Genomic DNA, 19514 nt, shown 5'->3' with positions numbered 1-19514 from the left:
GGTTCCACATGGAATCTTTGGATCAATCATACTGGTGTTGTAACAGAGGGATTTCATGGCATCCCTCGATATACAGGATGTTTACCTACACATCCCCATTTATCCGGCCCACCAACGATTCCTCAAGTTTGTAGTTCAGGAGGATCATTAACAATTTCAGGCATTACCCTTTGGTTGTTGACAGCACCAAGAGTATTCACGAAGGCCATGGTTGTCATGACAGCGCATCGCCGATGCAGGGGGGTCAGAGTGCTTCCTTACTCGGGTGAACTTATCATTGTTCAGTCGACTGAGATTTTGGAACAGATAACAGTCAACCTTTTACAATCACGTAGCCGGTAGATAAATTGGCGAAAATTGTCACTTCAGCCTGCTCAGGAGATGCTTCATTTAGGTGCACGCGGTTACTTAGGGTTTATCCTCCACGGGGCAAGATTCTCAATTTACAGGCCATGATTCGAGTATTCTTGGAGCATCGCAAGGTCTCTATCCATGCTTGCATGAGGACCCTAGGTTCTATGGTAGCCACATTCGACATGGTGGAATACATCCATTCCACTGTGCAAATATCTGTAGATGTGGGTGAAACTGGATCATACCTCATCTCAGGATACAGCGTTTTATCCTTTCCAGAGAGGTTCGCCACTCTCTAACATGGTGGCTTTGTCAAAACAACCTGGTACAGGGTCATACCTTCAGGGTGGTAGATTGGACTCTGGTCACAACAGATGCCAGCCTAACAGGATGGGGAGCAGTCTGCAATGATCAGTCATTTCAGGGATAGTGGTCACTTCAGGAAAGCAGGCTTCCGATCAATTGATGAAGTAAAATCAAATATACATCTGTGTTGCCTCAGAAATTGTGCTTTTAAACCTATAGCTTCTAGCAGCTGTAACTAGTATCTTAATTATCTAAGTGAGTTCGTATCTATCAGTAAAAACCCTTGTATTTAGATAACCAGAACTTAATGACATTTTATGAGGTTTTATGTCAGGACAAAGAGGACATGATAATGAATATCTGATGGACCTTTGCTTTGGAAAAACAACATGCCCATTATGAATAAGAATGACCCTTATGCTGACGAAGCCTAATAAATAACCCAATTGATGTGTATAGGAGATCCAGGATTCATAGAACCAGTCTGCCATCTTTTGGAAAAGATCATTCACTACACTTAGCTCATCAGACCATATTTGGCACTTCCTGTTGTTGCCCATCAACCAATCAATGTTCCCCATGTTATCTATATGTACGCCTTTTTAGTAAATCAGTTATGAATTATTGTATAATGATATAGTGTGTGTGTATATATATATATATATATATATATATATGTAAAGCTCAGTGCTCTAAAGGGACGGCACATTGATGAATTCTGTCTTGGTCCACGCTCCTCTGCGCAGAATAATAGGTGTGGTTCCCGATTTCAAAATAAGTTCTATATGCTGAATATCATCACAACGGAGACCTCCCAATTATTATCATAAAATTATTTACACAATGTCCTGGAACTCAGGACCATCTTCAGAGCGCTAACATCGACCAGGTCTCTCTTGCAGGGCAGCCCAGTAAAGATCCAGTTGGACAACGCGACGGCGGTCTCATACATAAACTGACCATTTGGCACTCACATTTATAATTTCCCCCTTTTACTTGTTAGGGTTCTTGCATTTGCAAGCATACACTTTAGTTATTCCCGTTTCCTTGGTTGATTGTGTGTTTCTTGATTTACCTGTGCTTATTATCTTCCCTCCCCCTTCCTCTCCACCTTTATTATACTTTATAGATCCTACTTTCTGCCCTCTCTGATTGTCCCATTAAGTCTTTCTAATCCCTTCACCCAGACACCTAGTTTAAAATCTCCTCCAACTCTCTAACCATCCTTCCCCCAAGCACTGCTGTCCCCTCCTCATTCAGATGTAATCCATAACGACAAAAAAGATGGCGTCTGGCCGAGAAGTCTGGCCAATTTTCCATGAATACAAATGCCTCCTTCCTACACCAATCTCTCAGCCACACATTTACCTCCCTAATCTCCCTCTGCCTCCCTGAGCCAGGCCATGGCACAGGTTGTATTTCAGAGAATATTACCTTGGATGTCCTTGCCCTAAATTTGCCACCTAGGTCCCTGAAATCGTTTTTAAGGATATCTCATCTACCTCTAACTTTTTCATTGGTGCCAACATGCACCAAGACCATGGGTCTTTCCCAGCCCCTCCCAACAATCTTTCTTTCTACCCGATCTGCGATGTGTCGTACCCAAGCACCCGGAAGACAACATACTGTACGACGATCGTGATCCTGCTAGCAGATTGCCCTATCTGCCTTTCTAATAATTGAGTCCCCTAACACCACAATCTGACTAGGCACCTTGTGAACAACTTTACCATCTGTGCCAGAGTGACCGCTCCTCTGGTTGCTAGGGGAAACCGTCTCTGTCAACTTCGCCAAAACTGTACTGCCATTCATAGTATTTTTGTCCAGTCAGGCGAATCTGCTGGGATTTGGCAGCTGAGAGCTGGCCTGCCTCTTTCTCCCCCACTCTACCCCTTCTAAATGTAACCCAGCTGTAACCCAACCTGTTCCTCCTCATCTTCGCTAGACCCATCCTGTTCCACCAATGAATCCACGGTGAGCTGCAAACCTTGCTCAAGATTGGCGATATCCCTCAGTGTTGCAATGGTCTTTTGCAGATCAGTTATCTGTGCTTCCAAAGAGACCATTTGCTCACATCTTGTGCAGAGGTACTCCCCCTGGGGTGGCTGCTCCAGGTATGCATACATCTGACAAGATGCAGTGGGTAAGATCATCAATCTTGCTCCCACTCATCCTGAATAGGTAAACTGACTCTTTCTACCTGTAGATAGCCTTAGACAGAAATATGTCCCTTCAATCCTTCTATACAATTTAGTACTACAATTCCCTTATAGCTCTACAATCCAACTATACAATATAGTATTATGATCCCCTTATAGCACTATAATCGTGCTATATAATATAGTACTACAGTCCCCTAATAGCACTACAATCCTCCTGTACAAAAAGTACCATAATTACCTTATATCAGTACAATCCTCCTATGTGTGGCAGTGTACCCCAGTGGAATGTGTGACATTGTCAACAGTGATGATACTTGCGTTTCCGGAGGTAGTCAGGACTTTCTGCAGCAGCAACACCTGCTTCCAGGTCCCAGCTTCCCCCGCCTCAGCGTCTCCATCCAGCCAGCTCTTCTTCAGCTGTTCCCCGCTCCAGGCTCCCGGCACCTGGGTTCGGCTCCTCCGCTTGCTGCCCCTTGCTCCTGGCACCTGGCTCACTCCGTGTGCATGTCGTGCACTTTTGGTTCCGGTCAGCTGGGATCTCTGGCAGCGGCTTCCCATCAGCGTCCATATGGTGCTGCTTATGATTGATACATATAACTACACAGATTATTTGTCAGTGAAGAATAAGTACATAAACCAGAATGTAAATTCTGCATCTTCTTCTTAAGTTCCTTTACAAGTAGTGTTCCATGTAAATTATGGGAGTTTAGAAATTATACCTGGTGTTTTATTTGGAACAACTTTCGATTTGTTTTACTTATTTTATTAACTAATGAAATTGTGGAGGGTTCTACTAATGTTTTGTTTGTTTATGGACATAATATATTATATGCATAATGTAGGCCGAAAATATGATGCTACAGGTTATTAAGGCTGTTAGGTGTTCATCTTTGCTGCTCTCCTTGTTTGGTTTGAGTAAAGAATATTCTATGTAAATACTGTATTGATCGAACTTTTTCTTTTTTCTTTCCATATTTCTCCCAGAGAGCAGAGAAAGCAATTCCAAGCACTTGTTGAGTACAAATTTAATGAATGGCTACTTAAGACTGGAAATAGACATCAACTGGACAGCCTTGTGCCCCCAAATGATGGTACAAACCAGGCAGCTGGATAGAGTATCCGGAGATTTCTGTCAGGCACAAAAATATATTTTGTAAGTTTAATAAATTGGTCATTAAGTGATAGTAATATTTGCTGCTCATTGGCTATTTGTAAAAAAAATCAAAAAATAAATCAGAGTTTTACTTCTCTTCAAATCTTCTTCACTTTGAATATTGCCATTTACTAAATATTCTACCAAAACTCTTCTCTCATTTCTCATCTTCTCCCATCTTTGTTACCTATCTGGCGTTCCTTTAACCCATCTGTCCATGCTTTAATGCACTTTATGACTGATCTGACTCTTCACACCTGGCACATCACATTGCAAATACCTATCCAGGTTGAGTATCCCTTATCCAAAATGCTTGGGACCAGAAGTATTTTGGATATCGGATTATTCCGTAGTTTGGAATAATTGCATACTATAATGAGATATCATGGCGATGGGACCAAAGTCTAAGCACAGAATACATTTATGTTTCATATACACCTTATACACACAGCCTGAAGGTCATTTAATACAATATTTTTAATAACTTTGTGCATTAAACAAAGTATGTGTACACTCACACAATTCATTTATGTTTCATATACACCTTATACACACAACCTGATGGTCATTTAATACAATATTTTTAATAACTTTGTGTATTAAACAAAGTTTGTGTACATTGAGTCATCAAAAAACCAAGGTTTCACTATCTCACTCGTAATATTTGAATATGGGATACTCAACCTGTACTCGTTTTCTGTGTCCTCCAGGATCCAATCCAAATTACTCAGCATTACCTGCAGTACACACCAACACCATCTCCACCCTCTAACCCTCTTATGTACAACTAGTTGGTAACTACCTTCACTCTCACTTATGGAACTTTTTTCTAATCCTGTTATCTGACACACGCAGCCTTAAAATCTTTAAACTGTCTCCAAATACACATTTCTTTCTTAGATTTTACCATATTAACACCTGTACTACCTACACTAATGAACCCTGACAGTTATTCCCATTACCTTTCTGAGAGTTTCAGATGTGCTCACTTTCAAATATAAGTTTTCTCATGAACAGATCTCTTCACATCCTGTTTGATAATGTCTGCTTTTATTTTATGTTGTGTGTTTCTCTACTCTCCGCTGTTGCGAAGCACTGTCAATGATCATAAAATGGAATACAGATGTAGCAGCTCTCATCCCGTGATGCGTGTGACCGGGTGTGAATAGTCTCACCTGTATTTAGACAGTGCATTGTCTGTGGACCGTGGATGTGAAGACTCGCACGTGCCTGTTCGCGGGCACACTACCTGCTAAATACTAATCACAGGTGCGATTATGAGCATGATTGCAGCTACAGTACATCTGTAAATATTCTCATAGTCCTTACTGAAAATAAAACTAAAATGTTGCGTCATACTATAAATTACTTTAGCACTTTGTATAGTTGAAAAAAAAACTTTTTTGATGCTCTTTCTAAATTCTCAAGCCTCAACACCACTGAAATCACAATCTGCGCTGTAAATTTACTAAAATTGTGTTTAACCCATTTACAGTGTTCCTATGTTTTAGTTAATTGTGTTTTCTGATGGCGTATGTGTCCGTGTTTGGCTACCATGTTTGCTGGCAGCGAAACACCCCCGTACATGAATCCTGCACAGATCAGCGAGATCCGTGCAGTCGTCTTTGTAGAAATAAAAAAGCAAAAAAAAACATAAGCATAACCACCCCAGGCTTTTTCTTCTTCATTCACTAGGGGTCACTGGAGTACTCTTGGGATATGGATGGGGCGTTAGCCAGGATATGCACATTTAAATTAGTAAATCTCCACCCCCTCCATACTCCCAAAGGTACCTCAGTGTTTTGTTGTGCCTCAGTCGGGAAGGTACAAGTGGACGATGCTTCACAGTTTTCTTCGATTTTTCACAGATTTTTTTTTTCTCCTCAATCCCTTCCCAGCTTATCAAGAAGCTTGGGACCGGGATTGTTGGTGCTGCTGAGTGCAGATGGTGGCTTGTTGGTGCTCATGAGAGGGGCCCCGCCATAAACCACAATCAGCATAGCTGATTGCAGCCTAAAGCTGCACAAGGGAGCTGGACAGAGCTTAGACGAGAAGCCCCGTCATAGCCTCCTCTACTACCAGGTAATGAGCGGTGAGGCAGCCCACACTGCTGCCGCTCACTGGCTATGTATATTGCAGGGGGTGAGGGACAGTCAGCACACGCTGCCGCCCGCTATGTGGTGTTTGTATTGATTTATTATAGTTTGTATGCCTCCCTGCTGGCCTTCCCAGCCGCGGCCTGCGCAGCAGCCGCCGCCCACTCCCCAGTATCCGGCTCCACATGCCGCCGCCGCTTCCCTTCTCCCTCCCGCAGTTAGCTTCTGCCCTCCAGTGCTCCGGAGCCGTGAACGGTGGCTCCCGCGGCTCTGTTGTCAGAAGGGGGAGAGGGAGAAGGCTGACTGCGGACAGCTCTCACTGCTGCCGCAGTCCGACACTGAAGGGGGAGATCACGGGGAGAGGGGGGAGGAATGCCCGCATAGACACTGCGGGAGGCCCCATAACTAAGCTGCATTTTAATGCAGCAAGCAGCTCACAGGCTTATTAAGCCTGCGTAAGGGGTGGGGGGTCTCAATTACTTTAATGTCTGCTGGGCACTATAAGGTTCTTAAGCCTATGTTACAGGTGGCTATATATATGTGTACATGTTGGTGTGTGTATATGTATGTATGTGTGTGTGTGTGTATATATATATATGTATGTGTGTGTGTGTGTGTGCGTGTGTGTGTGTGTGTATATATATATATATATATATATATATATATATACCGAGTGTATTTCCAGACCACAGATCCAGAATAGAGGGCACTCACCAGTCCAACTTCAGTTAAAAGGATTTATTGGTACATCAGAGTCAATTCATAAATGTCGACGTTTCGGCTTAAGCAAGGAGGAGGGAAACAATATAGAGAACCTTAGGTGTGCTAATGCGGTAATGCACTTCCGGTAATTAAGATAATTAATTGATTGTGTGCAGTATATAGGGGAGCCCGTGAGAGGTTGTCAGTATGCTTATTCTTGGTGTGCTGAGCAGATGTCTCCTTGGTTGTCTTGAAAAAGGCTTGCTTAAGCCGAAACGTCGACATTTATGAATTGACTCTGATGTACCAATAAATCCTTTTAACTGAAGTTGGACTGGTGAGTGCCCTCTATTCTGGATCTGTGGTCTGGAAATACACTCTGTATATGTGGATGTCCCTATCTGGGCTTTTGTTGAGGAGCACCCCTATGGTGACTATTGACTACTGTGAGTGCGGACATTACAAATTGATATATATATATATATATATATATATATATAGGTATGTGTGTGTGTGTATATATATATATATATATATATATATATATATGTTTACATCCATGTATTGCCGGCACTCACTTGATAAACAGCATGCCCTGGTGCAGCATAATCGAATTCACAACTCCATGTAAGAAATGGCACTCAGAGTCAGCATTGGTAAGACGAATCTGTATTGAAGTTGAGTACTTTCGGGGACAGCGCCCCGTCCTCAGAACCTTACAGCAGATAAGACAGATGCTACAATAACAAACTTACCCACAATTTAAACCTCCAGTCTCCAATCACCACCGTTCAAGCCTCCCGCGATTCAGCCAGCGTCCACAGCTGGGACCCGACGAGCGTGACGTCACCCGGCGGAAGTGGTCACGTCGCCATGGAAACAACAGGCCTGCGTTCCACCAGGACCGGAAGACTGCGTTCCAAGACGCGCGGCCCCTCCAGCGGCTGTCACTGCATAGCCGGTCACATAACAGTGACGCTGACTAAGCTAATCTCGGGGTTCTCGAACATGGGACTTGGCCCCAAACACCCCCACCACAGACACAAAGTAATACAAACATTAACAGCACAAATATATCACATAAGAATATGCAAACATAAAACATGGAAATAACAAGACACACAATAGCAGCAGTTTAGTGGAAACTATCTCCAATTGTACAACGAGTATTCTCAATCTATAGAGAAACCCAGTGTACACAAGGAGAAAGAGAATAAACATAATCACAGATATTGGACAAAAAACTGGACATATATATCCCCCAAAGGACTAATCATGCAGCCTTCAATCAAGTATGCCACTCAAAATCATGGACAGACAGCCACCAAAATGCAAGGAGGCATATGATACAGCAAAAGACGTAACACCAGTGCTAGTTTAAACTGTTCCAATTTATCTTGTCATTAAGACCTCCTGGTTTAATGGTACCCAGCCTCACAATCCAACGGGATTCTTTAAGCAACAGGGCCTTAGCTCTATCGCCCCCTCGGAGTGATTCTGGGACATGGTCAATCATAAAATATCTAATATCTTCTAATTTATGTTTAAGTTGCTTGAAATGACGGGGAACAGGTTGATCAATATCTTTACCTGCTAATGATAAGCGTATCGCTGATCTGTGCGCGTTCATGCATTCCTTAAACTTGCGTGTGGTCTGTCCTACGTAGAATAACCCACAAGGACAGACCACCGCGTACACCACAAACCTCATGTCATACATTTTATCAACATGTGGATGTTTAAACTTGGTGCATGGAACAATGAAACGACAAGTAGTGCAGTCGTTGCATGAGTAACACCCAAAAGGTTTCCTGTACACATTCGGGATCTGTGGTGCATTACGACCTGTAATATCGGTATGCACCAAAAGATCTTTAAGGTTACTACCTCGTCTAAAAGCTGCCACTGGTCGTTTACCCCTAAACATTGGGAGTTCACTATCAGTGTTCACAATGGGCCACAAAGCTTTGGTGGCCTGTTTAATAATCGGACTAGCCACTGTATAGTCACTGGCCCAGGGCAGAATCTGATCTTGATTCCTACTACGCGGGCTTAGTAATTCAGATCTAGACATATTTAACACCCTAGCCTTTTGAACCAAAAGGGACTTCTTATCATAACCACGAGCCAGAAATTTATCAACAACTGTATCAAGTTCCAAAGGAACCGTAGCGGCATTGCTGCAAATGCGGGCAACCCGCATCATTTGGGAAAGTGGTAGCCCTTGTTTTAGAGCCGTCGGGTGGTGACTAGATGCTACAAGTAGCGTGTTTCTATCGGTAGCCTTGGTGTATACCTCTGTAGTAAAACAACTATTAGATAGTATCACATGAACATCTAAGAAGTTCACATCTGTACTACTTGACGTATACGTAAACTTAATTGGGGTATCTAACCCATTAATCTCCAGCATCATATTTTCAACATGAATTTGAAAATATGATGCTGGAGATTAATGGGTTAGATACCCCAATTAAGTTTACGTATACGTCAAGTAGTACAGATGTGAACTTCTTAGATGTTCATGTGATACTATCTAATAGTTGTTTTACTACAGAGGTATACACCAAGGCTACCGATAGAAACACGCTACTTGTAGCATCTAGTCACCACCCGACGGCTCTAAAACAAGGGCTACCACTTTCCCAAATGATGCGGGTTGCCCGCATTTGCAGCAATGCCGCTACGGTTCCTTTGGAACTTGATACAGTTGTTGATAAATTTCTGGCTCGTGGTTATGATAAGAAGTCCCTTTTGGTTCAAAAGGCTAGGGTGTTAAATATGTCTAGATCTGAATTACTAAGCCCGCGTAGTAGGAATCAAGATCAGATTCTGCCCTGGGCCAGTGACTATACAGTGGCTAGTCCGATTATTAAACAGGCCACCAAAGCTTTGTGGCCCATTGTGAACACTGATAGTGAACTCCCAATGTTTAGGGGTAAACGACCAGTGGCAGCTTTTAGACGAGGTAGTAACCTTAAAGATCTTTTGGTGCATACCGATATTACAGGTCGTAATGCACCACAGATCCCGAATGTGTACAGGAAACCTTTTGGGTGTTACTCATGCAACGACTGCACTACTTGTCGTTTCATTGTTCCATGCACCAAGTTTAAACATCCACATGTTGATAAAATGTATGATATGAGGTTTGTGGTGTACGTGGTGGTCTGTCCTTGTGGGTTATTCTACGTAGGACAGACCACACGCAAGTTTAAGGAATGCATGAACGCGCACAGATCAGCGATACGCTTATCATTAGCAGGTAAAGATATTGATCAACCAGTTCCCCGTCATTTCAAGCAACTTAAAAATAAATTAGAAGATATTAGATATTTTATGATTGACCATGTCCCAGAATCACTCCGAGGGGGCGATAGAGCTAAGGCCCTGTTGCTTAAAGAATCCCGTTGGATTGTGAGGCTGGGTACCATTAAACCAGGAGGTCTTAATGACAAGATAAATTGGAACAGTTTAAACTAGCACTGGTGTTACGTCTTTTGCTGTATCATATGCCTCCTTGCATTTTGGTGGCTGTCTGTCCATGATTTTGAGTGGCATACTTGATTGAAGGCTGCATGATTAGTCCTTTGGGGGATATATATGTCCAGTTTTTTGTCCAATATCTGTGATTATGTTTATTCTCTTTCTCCTTGTGTACACTGGGTTTCTCTATAGATTGAGAATACTCGTTGTACAATTGGAGATAGTTTCCACTAAACTGCTGCTATTGTGTGTCTTGTTATTTCCATGTTTTATGTTTGCATATTCTTATGTGATATATTTGTGCTGTTAATGTTTGTATTACTTTGTGTCTGTGGTGGGGGTGTTTGGGGCCAAGTCCCATGTTCGAGAACCCCGAGATTAGCTTAGTCAGCGTCACTGTTATGTGACCGGCTATGCAGTGACAGCCGCTGGAGGGGCCGCGCGTCTTGGAACGCAGTCTTCCGGTCCTGGTGGAACGCAGGCCTGTTGTTTCCATGGCGACGTGACCACTTCCGCCGGGTGACGTCACGCTCGTCGGGTCCCAGCTGTGGACGCTGGTTGAATCGCGGGAGGCTTGAACGGTGGTGATTGGAGACTGGAGGTTTAAATTGTGGGTAAGTTTGTTATTGTAGCATCTGTCTTATCTGCTGTAAGGTTCTGAGGACGGGGTGCTGTCCCCGAAAGTACTCAACTTCAATACAGATTCGTCTTTTTGCTTACCAATGCTTACTCTGAGTGCCATTTCTTACATGGAGTTATATGTATGTTTATAGATATATGGTATGTATGTCTGTATATGATATATATTCATATATCAGCTAATATTGTAACTTGCAATAGCTAGCACACAGCTGGACGCCATTTTTAACCTTACTTCCTGGTTCTTCTTGCAGCAAGTCTGCTGCCCTACAACACTCAGCCACCTGATGGAGCAGTGGTGTTAGTAGGAATTTTGTACAGCACAGGTTTCACTATTGTAGTTTGGCCCACGTGCACTGCACTTCGGACTTATACACACTTTACTTACGTTTTACTGAGTCGTGTCTTTGTCTACTTGTCTGTCTGTGTACATAATGAGTAAGGCAGATGCAAAATCAAAAAAGCAGCTTAGCTGCAATGTCTGTGAGAGTGTGTTACCTGATGGAACTATCACATGTCTTGCTAATATGGCTACAAATACGAACCCTTACACTGATCCTAGTTATTGCTTATCTTAACTTGCCTGTTTCACTTATGTTGCATTCTGACAATTTAATGCCAGACCTGATATCGCAAGAACATGAGGAGGGGGAATTGGGCCAGGAGTCAGATAGTGAGGTTACTGAGAGCCCGGCCATTGATAATCTCATCAGGGCAGTACATCAGGTTCTAAAGTTTACGAAGACTGAAGAACCTCTTTCAAATGATGAAGTGTTCGTTGCTAAACGACACAGAACTCCGGCGCTTAAATACCTGTCAGAGCGTAAGCTAGGAGCTATGCTAAATTCAATGTATACAGCAGTAGGGGTGGTGCTTAGACCTGCTTTGGTGGGAGTTTGGGTTAATAAGGCTGTAGTTGAATGGACAACACAGATCAATTTGGCCCTACAAGAAGACCATCTTATATTCTCGCTGATCTCATCTGTGGATCTGCTGAGTATCTGTACGGCTTCTATGGACGTCGGCCAGGTTGGTTCTTCACTAGTTGCGGCACGACGTGCACTTTGGCTGCGTTCTTGGCAGGCGAAGGCAGAGTCCAAAAATAGAAGCGTTACCTTATGCTGGCGAGATGTTGTTTTGTCCGAAATTGGACAAATGGATTTCTCAGGCCACTGGGGGAAAGTCTGTTTTACGACCATTGCCTACACAGGTTCCTAAATATAAATACCCTGGACCAGCGTTCAGATCTTTTAGACCTCAGTCCTTTCGAGGCGTACTAGAGGAACAACCACACACGGTAGTAGAAAAGAAAATGGGTACCAGCGCTGGCTGAATGGGGTCAAGTTGATATATTATCAACAATACTAAAAGTAATAATAGTAATAATAACAACAATAATGATAATAATAATGCAGATGGTTTGTTCTATGTAAAAAAATAACAATTTAATAACATCTCATATAAGACAATTCTAAAAGAAGAGGAATTCCTCTCGCCACTAGGTGGCGATAAAAGCTTGAATATAGCTTATCTGGACAAAATTCATAAATTCACATTCTCCAATATTGAAGTATGTCCAATCCTAAAGGCTAGGACAGCCTCCCTCTGTGCATTCACTGTACTGGGTGGATATTTACCAGATCCCCTTGTTGATGTGCATCAGCATTGGAACAAGTCCATAATGTAGCTGTAGGGGTATAGCCAGTTTAATGGAGAAATCCAGTGATGGGAGAAAGTCCAAATAGTGCCAAGGAGGACACGGCTTTTGCGGGCCGGTTGGGAGAACGGAGTCCAGATGGAGCAGATAAATTCAAATCCAGATAGGCAGGGCTCAACGCGTTTCACTGGTATAATCCAGCTTCCTCAGGAGCATATAATCCATAGGTGTAGGGTACTCTATTTATACCTTTACTAATAAGTCTATTAGTGTCACCTGTTTAGGTAATTACTGATACATAGAAACAAACCATCCAAAATACTGCAAGGACCATTCAGTCCAAAGTGCACATTAGAAATCTAATCAAAAATCATATTAAACTTAAAAAACGAGTATAAATACCTCGGTAGATGTGGTAGAGTACGTGGTTTTCAACAAACCACTAACTGTCGTCAGGATGCTAAGACCGTCGACAAGCCAGTGGCATGACTGGCTTCCAGCCCATCTAGGATCTTCAGTTGTGGGAGCATGCCTTCAGATGTTTCACTTGGCGTGATTTCAGACATCCACATATGGGTGGATCCGCAAGTTAGTGTTTAACGGTTACAAAATAGAGTTTGATTGTCTTCCACAATGCGATTTTTCAAGGCAGGTCTGCCGGTGTCAGACGACAAAAAGGCGGTTCTGCAGACTGCGATTCAGTCTCTCGTAGATTCAGCAGTTTTGAGTCTAGTACCAGTTCAACAACAAGGCCACGGTTATTATTTCAGTCTTTTTGTAGTACCAAAGCCGGATGGCTCTGTCAGACCGATATTGAACCTAAAGGGGCTCAATCAGTACGCCACTTACTACAGATTCAAGATGGAATCCCTGCGGTCAGTGATTGCAGGTTTACAGCCACAGTAATTCATGATTTCGCTGGATCTCAAGGATGCGTACTTACACAGTCCAATTTGGCCACCGCATTAGGCATACTTAAGGTTTGCAGTACAACAAAACCATTATCAATTTCAGGCGCTACCTTTTGACCTCTCATCAGCGCCTCGGGTTTTCACAAAAGTGATGTCTGTGATGATAGCTCATCTCAGATCCCTGGGAGTGATAATAGTTCCGTACTTAGACGATCTGCTCATCAAAGCTCCGTCTCGACAGACACTCCTTCAACATGCCTTACTAACGTACAATGTACTCATTCAGCACGGTTGGATTGTCCGCTTCAAGAAATCAAGCCTGATTCCGTCTCAAATAATTCAATTTCTAGGAATGATTCTCGATACAGCGGGTCAACTACTTTACCTTCCAGAACAGAAAGCACAAAGTATCCGTCAGCTGGTACAGTTAGCACTTAAACCACGGACAGTCTCGGTGCATTTGTACATTCGACTGTTAGGAAAGATGATGGCGTCTTTCGAAGCACTCCAGTTTGGAAAAGATTTCACTCTCATCCTTTTCAACTGGATGTTCTCGCATAGTGGTCAAGCTCTCATCTACGAATTCATCAGATGGTGCGGTTGCCTCCAAGGGCCAGAGTATCACTACTCTGATGGCTCCAAATACAAAATCTCACAAAATGGTTCGGAGTCTGGGAATTGGATAATTCTGACGACGGACGCAAACCTCAGAGGTTAGGGAGCAGTAGTCCAAAATTGTCAGTTTCAGGATCTCTGGTCAGACCTATAAAGATTACTGTCAAATGTTCTGGAACTCGGGGCGATTTACAATGCGCTGCAACAGGCAGTGCACAGTCTCAGACTGTCCAGGTCCAGTCAGAAAATGCAACGGCAGTCGCATACATCAACAAACAAGGATGAACTTGAGGTCGCATGGCCATGCGGGAAGTTGCTTGAATACTAAATTGGGCCAAGCATCACCAAGTGATATTGTCGGCAGTCTTCATTCCAGGAGTGGACAACTGGGAGGCGGATTATCTCAGCCGTCAGGATTTTCATCCAGGAGAATGGGCATTAAATCCAGAAGTGTTCCAGATGTTGGTCCAGAGGTGGGGTTACCCACAGGTGGATCTAATGGCATCTCGACAAAATCATCAAACACCCCAGTATGTGTCCAGAACAAGAGTTCCAAAGACAGTGGCAGTGGATGCCCTCACAATCGCGTGGTCTTTCAGCCTCATGTATCTGTTTCCACCATTTCCACTGCTTCCTCGGTTGCTAAAGCAGATCAAAAGAGTCCACAACAGTCATACTTGTGGCACCTCATTGGCCTTGGAGAGCGTGGTTCTCAGATCTCCGTGGGCTACTCGCAGACGATCCTTGGCCCCTGCCGCTACGTCTGGACCTGCTGCAACAGGGTCCGTTCCTTTACCCCGATTTAGCGCAGCTGCATTTGATGGGGTGAGGGCATTCCAGATTTGGTTATACCAACCATGTTACATGCTAGAACAGTGATGGCTAACCTTGACACTCCAGCTGTTGTTGAGCTACACATCCCAGCATGCCCTGCTACAGTTTTGTTATTTGGCCACGTTAAAACTGATGCAGGGCATGCTGGGATGTGTAGTTCAACAACAGCTGGAGTGTCAAGGTTAGCCATCACTGTGCTAGAAAGCCAGTTATTATCACAGGATTTGGCGTGCCTATATAGGGTGGTGTGAAGCTCAAGTTTCTGACATCATCTTTCAAGTTATCTGTTGCTATTTTTACAGACTGGGTTAGATGGAGGACTACGTTTATCTACACTAAAGTTGCAGGTTTCTGCCTTGTCAATTTCTTTCAAAGGCGTTTGGCCCTTTTGCCAACAGTTAACACTTTCCTGCAAGTTGTCCTCCAAGTACAACCTCCATTTATACCACCTACAGCTCCATGGCACTTGAATCTAGTTTTAGATTTTTTTTACGGCCTTCAAATTTTGAACCCTTACAACACGTGGATATTGAGTTTCTCACTTGGAAAACAGTTTTTCTCCTAGCCTTAGCTTCAGCAAGGCATGTTTAAGAATTGGGGGCCTTGTCATGCAAGCCACCGTATTTGGTGTTTCATGATGATAGAGCGGAACTTCGGACGAATCCCGCTTTCCTACTAAAGGTAGTATCATCTTTTCACATCAATCAACCAATCATAGTTCCTGTATTGTCAGAAGGTGCAGGAACTCCAGCTACTTTGAATATAGTACGCGCACAACGCATTTATGTAGCCAGGATATCAACAGCACGTAAAACGGATACATTGTTTCATCTCTGTGATGCAGGCAAGATGGGTTGCCCAGCTTCCAAGCAGACCTTATCCAGATGGATTAAGCTGACCGTACGTCAGGCTTACCTTCATGCTAGGCTACAACCGCCTACATCAGTTTCAGCTCATGTCACACGTTCTGTGGGAACTTCATAGGCAGCAGGTCGTGGAGCTTCTACGATGCAACTTTGCCGTGCGGCTACATGGTCATCCGTGCACACGTTTGTGCGCTTTTACAAGTTTGATACGTTTGTGGCATCAGCATCTAGCTTTGGCCGTCTAGTGTTACTGGTGCCAAACAGCTCTCCCGCCCAAGGGGGAAACTTTGGTACGTCCCAAGAGTACTCCATTGACCCCTAGTGGATGAAGAAGAAAATAGGATTTTGATACTTACCAGATAATTCCTTTTCTGTGAATCCACAGGGGGCACTGGACGCCCACCCAGAGCAGTTTCACCTGTTTTGTGGTAAGTTCAGTAGATCTTATGGTAACACGTTTTCACTGACTTTTTCAAATGTTAAGGTGATTGTTATCTATTGTCATGTCAACTGTTTAGTTGTCTGTTACGGTATGTGTCAACTTTATTGTTGTCAGTTATGTAAGAATGTTATATGTAATTCTCTATTGTTCATTCTCTCTATCGCTCTTGTTCGGCTCAGTAAAAATACTGAGGTACCTTTGGGAATATGGAGGGGGTGGAAAGTTACTAATTTAAATATTTAAATGTGCCTATCCCGTCTAACGCCCCGTCCATATCCCAAGAGTACTCCAGTGCTCCCTGTGGATTCAAAGAAAAGGATTTATCTGGTAAGTACCAAAATCCTATTTTTAGGCCAGTCCTGGTTGCAAAAAATACAGGGCGAAAATGTGAGGTCCCCCGGTATATTAAGAACCAGTACCGGGCTTTTGGACCAGTCCTGGTTTCAAAAATACAGGGGAAAAAGGATGTAGGGGGTCCCCCAATTTTTTTAAACCAGCACCAGGCTCACTAGCCAGGAAGTTAATGCCACTGGCCTTGGGTTCCCCAGGGAACTCCGGCCAGGACTAACTGTTAGGGGGGTTAATGTTATGGCCAAGGGACCAATATAAGCATGTCACCTGGCTGTGGCATTACCTTCCTGGCTTGTGGATGGTCAGTTCAACAGCACCAGCTCTCTATTAACTATCAAATGAGCCCCCAAACTTGACAGATGGTTTGAATAAAGTGTAGGCTGTCCAATTAATAAGTACAGAGGATAGTATGGATGGGTTTAGTATGAAATACCTACAATCAAAATCCAGATGGTAAAAATACCTACAACATTTGACCGACTGTCCAATTCCTGACGGTCAAAATACCGACATTTTAAAATGTCGACAGGTCAAAAAGTTGATACAAGTTTTTCATTGTATTTTGTGTGTGTATGTCGACATGGGTACCATATAAGTGTACCACGTCCCCTCGCATGGCTCGCTATGCTTAAGGCACACTATTATATTTCCCCTCCAGGTCCACTGGGATGGTAAAGTATGACCAAGTCAGTTTCAATGAAAAAATCATGAAAAACCCATGTTGACTTTGACCTGTTGACATTTTAAATGTCGGTATTTTGACCTTGTGGGTATTTTTAATACTGTATTTTAACCATGTAGGGATTTTAACCGTCGGTCAATGGTTGTCGGTATTTTGACCGTCAGAATTTTGATTGCAGGTAAATTGACTGCATCCCGTATGGATATCTCCACTTAAACTTGCTTGCCAAGGGCTTTTTTGTAATCATTTTTGCATATAAAAAAGAGTGTCCTATTCAATTACCCAATGGCATTGCGTGTGCAAAATAAAATCACATTTACAAACTTAATGTGGAGAATATATACTTTTCATATGCCACGTATTTGTATATGGCAGAGGTTCCCTAAACGCGGTCCTCAAGGCGCCCCAACAGGCCAGGTTTTAGGCTCACCACAGATGGCTATGGCTCACCACAGATGGTTAAATCTAATTGACTAAGGTGCTAATTAAGTCACCTGTGGCCAAGCATGAATACATTTAAAACCAGGACCGTTGGGGTGCCTTGAACCTCTGGACTATATGCATTCTGAATGCAAGCCATACAGAGTTTTTCTTATACATACAAATTAAAGGAGATTGACATATCAATGTAAATGTTAAAAATACAATAGGTTGTCCCAAAATTTAGACTTCAAAAGGTGAAACTTTTATTAAGGATAGAAATTTATATCTATCTATCTATCTATCATAGATAGATATTATATTACATATTATAATGTTCCAGAAGACTGCAGTCACATCTCATCAAATGACAAATAGCTGGGGTGCTCCAGTATAGAACTCGGAAGAGTCCCAAATAATAATTCCAGTTATTTAAAGCACAGAGGGCACTCACCAATGTCCTTTTGGTGTATAGTTTTTGACAAACTCACATCAATCATAAATAAACGTTTTACCCATACTAGAGAGAAAAGGCTAACAGTCCTAAAAGGACAGCAATTGTAGAAGATCTTGAACAATGACACATTTAATTCTACAGGACTTTATCAAATGGTAAAAGTTCCTCCAGAGTGCATTTACTTAATCACAGGTTGCTCATGATAGTATCACATTTTCTCTAACGTCCTAGTGGATGCTGGGGACTCCGTAAGGACCATGGGGAATAGACGGGCTCCGCAGGAGACATGGGCACTTTAAGAAAGAATTTAGGTTCTGGTGTGCACTGGCTCCTCCCTCTATGCCCCTCCTCCAGACCTCAGTTTGATACTGTGCCCAGACGAGCTGGGTGCTTTTCAGTGTGCTCTCCTGAGTTCGCTGAGAGAAAGTATTTTGTTAGGTTTTTTATTTTCAGGGAGCTCTGCTGGCAACAGACTCCCTGCATCGTGGGACAGAGGGGAGAGAAGCAGCCCTACTCTCTGAAGCTAGGTCCTGCTTCTTAGGCTACTGGACACCATTAGCTCCAGAGGGATCGTACGCAGGATCTCACCCTCGCCGTCCGATCCCAGAGCCACGCCGCCGTCCCCCTCGCAGAGCCGGAAGACAGAAGCCGGGAGAGTATGAGAAGCAAGAAGACTTCAAATCGGCGGCAGAACACTCCGTTCTTCACTGAGGTAACGCACAGCACTGCAGCTGTGCGCCATTGCTCCCACACCCCTCACATACTCCGGTCACTGTAAGGGTGCAGGGCGCAGGGGGGGCGCCCTGGGCAGCATTTGGATCCTCTTTTTGGCAAAAGTAAACATATATACAGTTGGGCACTGTATATATGTATGAGTCCCCGCCAAGAAAATGCATATTTAAGCGGGACAGAAGCCCGCCGTCGAGGGGGCGGGGCTTCTTCCTCAGCACTCACCAGCGCCATTTTTTCTCCACAGCTCCGCTGAGAGGAAGCTCCCCAGGCTCTCCCCTGCAGTAGAAGAGGGTAAAAAGAGAGGGGGGGCTCATAAATTAGGCGCAAAATCATAATATATACAGCAGCTACTGGGTTAATATTAAGTTACTGTGTTATTCCTGGGTTATAGCGCTGTGGTGTGTGCTGGCATACTCTCTCTCTGTCTCTCCAAAGGGCCTTGTGGGGGAACTGTTTTCAAAAAGGGCATTCCCTGTGTGTGTGGTGTCGGTACGCTTGTGTCGACATGTCTGATGAGGAAGGCTATGTGGAAGCAGATTCGGGAGCAAGTGAATGTGGTGTCTCCGCCGACACCTGATTGGATGGATATGTGGAAGGTTTTAAATGATAATGTTAATTCCTTGCATAAAAGGCTAGATAAAGCTGAAGC

The 19514-nt window shown here is 43.5% G+C and overlaps 1 protein-coding gene across 3 annotated transcripts in view; it reads left to right on the top strand.

Moving 5' to 3' along the window:
- Positions 1–19514, top strand: part of TBCCD1 (TBCC domain containing 1) — a 435802-nt gene that overhangs the window by 401440 nt on the left and 14848 nt on the right. For 2 of the 3 annotated variants that reach the window (XM_063934118.1, XM_063934119.1), the window contains exon 6: positions 3807–3975. In XM_063934118.1, the coding sequence (XP_063790188.1) occupies positions 3807–3936 (130 nt within the window). In that variant the 3' untranslated portion in view covers positions 3937–3975. Of the gene's footprint in view, positions 1–3806; positions 3976–5068; positions 5245–19514 lie in introns of all 3 variants that reach the window. The other variant, XR_010182035.1, reaches the window with a different exon arrangement.

Source organism: Pseudophryne corroboree, chromosome 7, assembly GCF_028390025.1.
Source record: "Pseudophryne corroboree isolate aPseCor3 chromosome 7, aPseCor3.hap2, whole genome shotgun sequence".
Classification (NCBI taxonomy): Eukaryota; Metazoa; Chordata; class Amphibia; order Anura; family Myobatrachidae; genus Pseudophryne; species Pseudophryne corroboree.
Note: the sequence above shows the minus strand (reverse complement) of the source record. Positions and strands in the feature narration are given on the sequence as shown.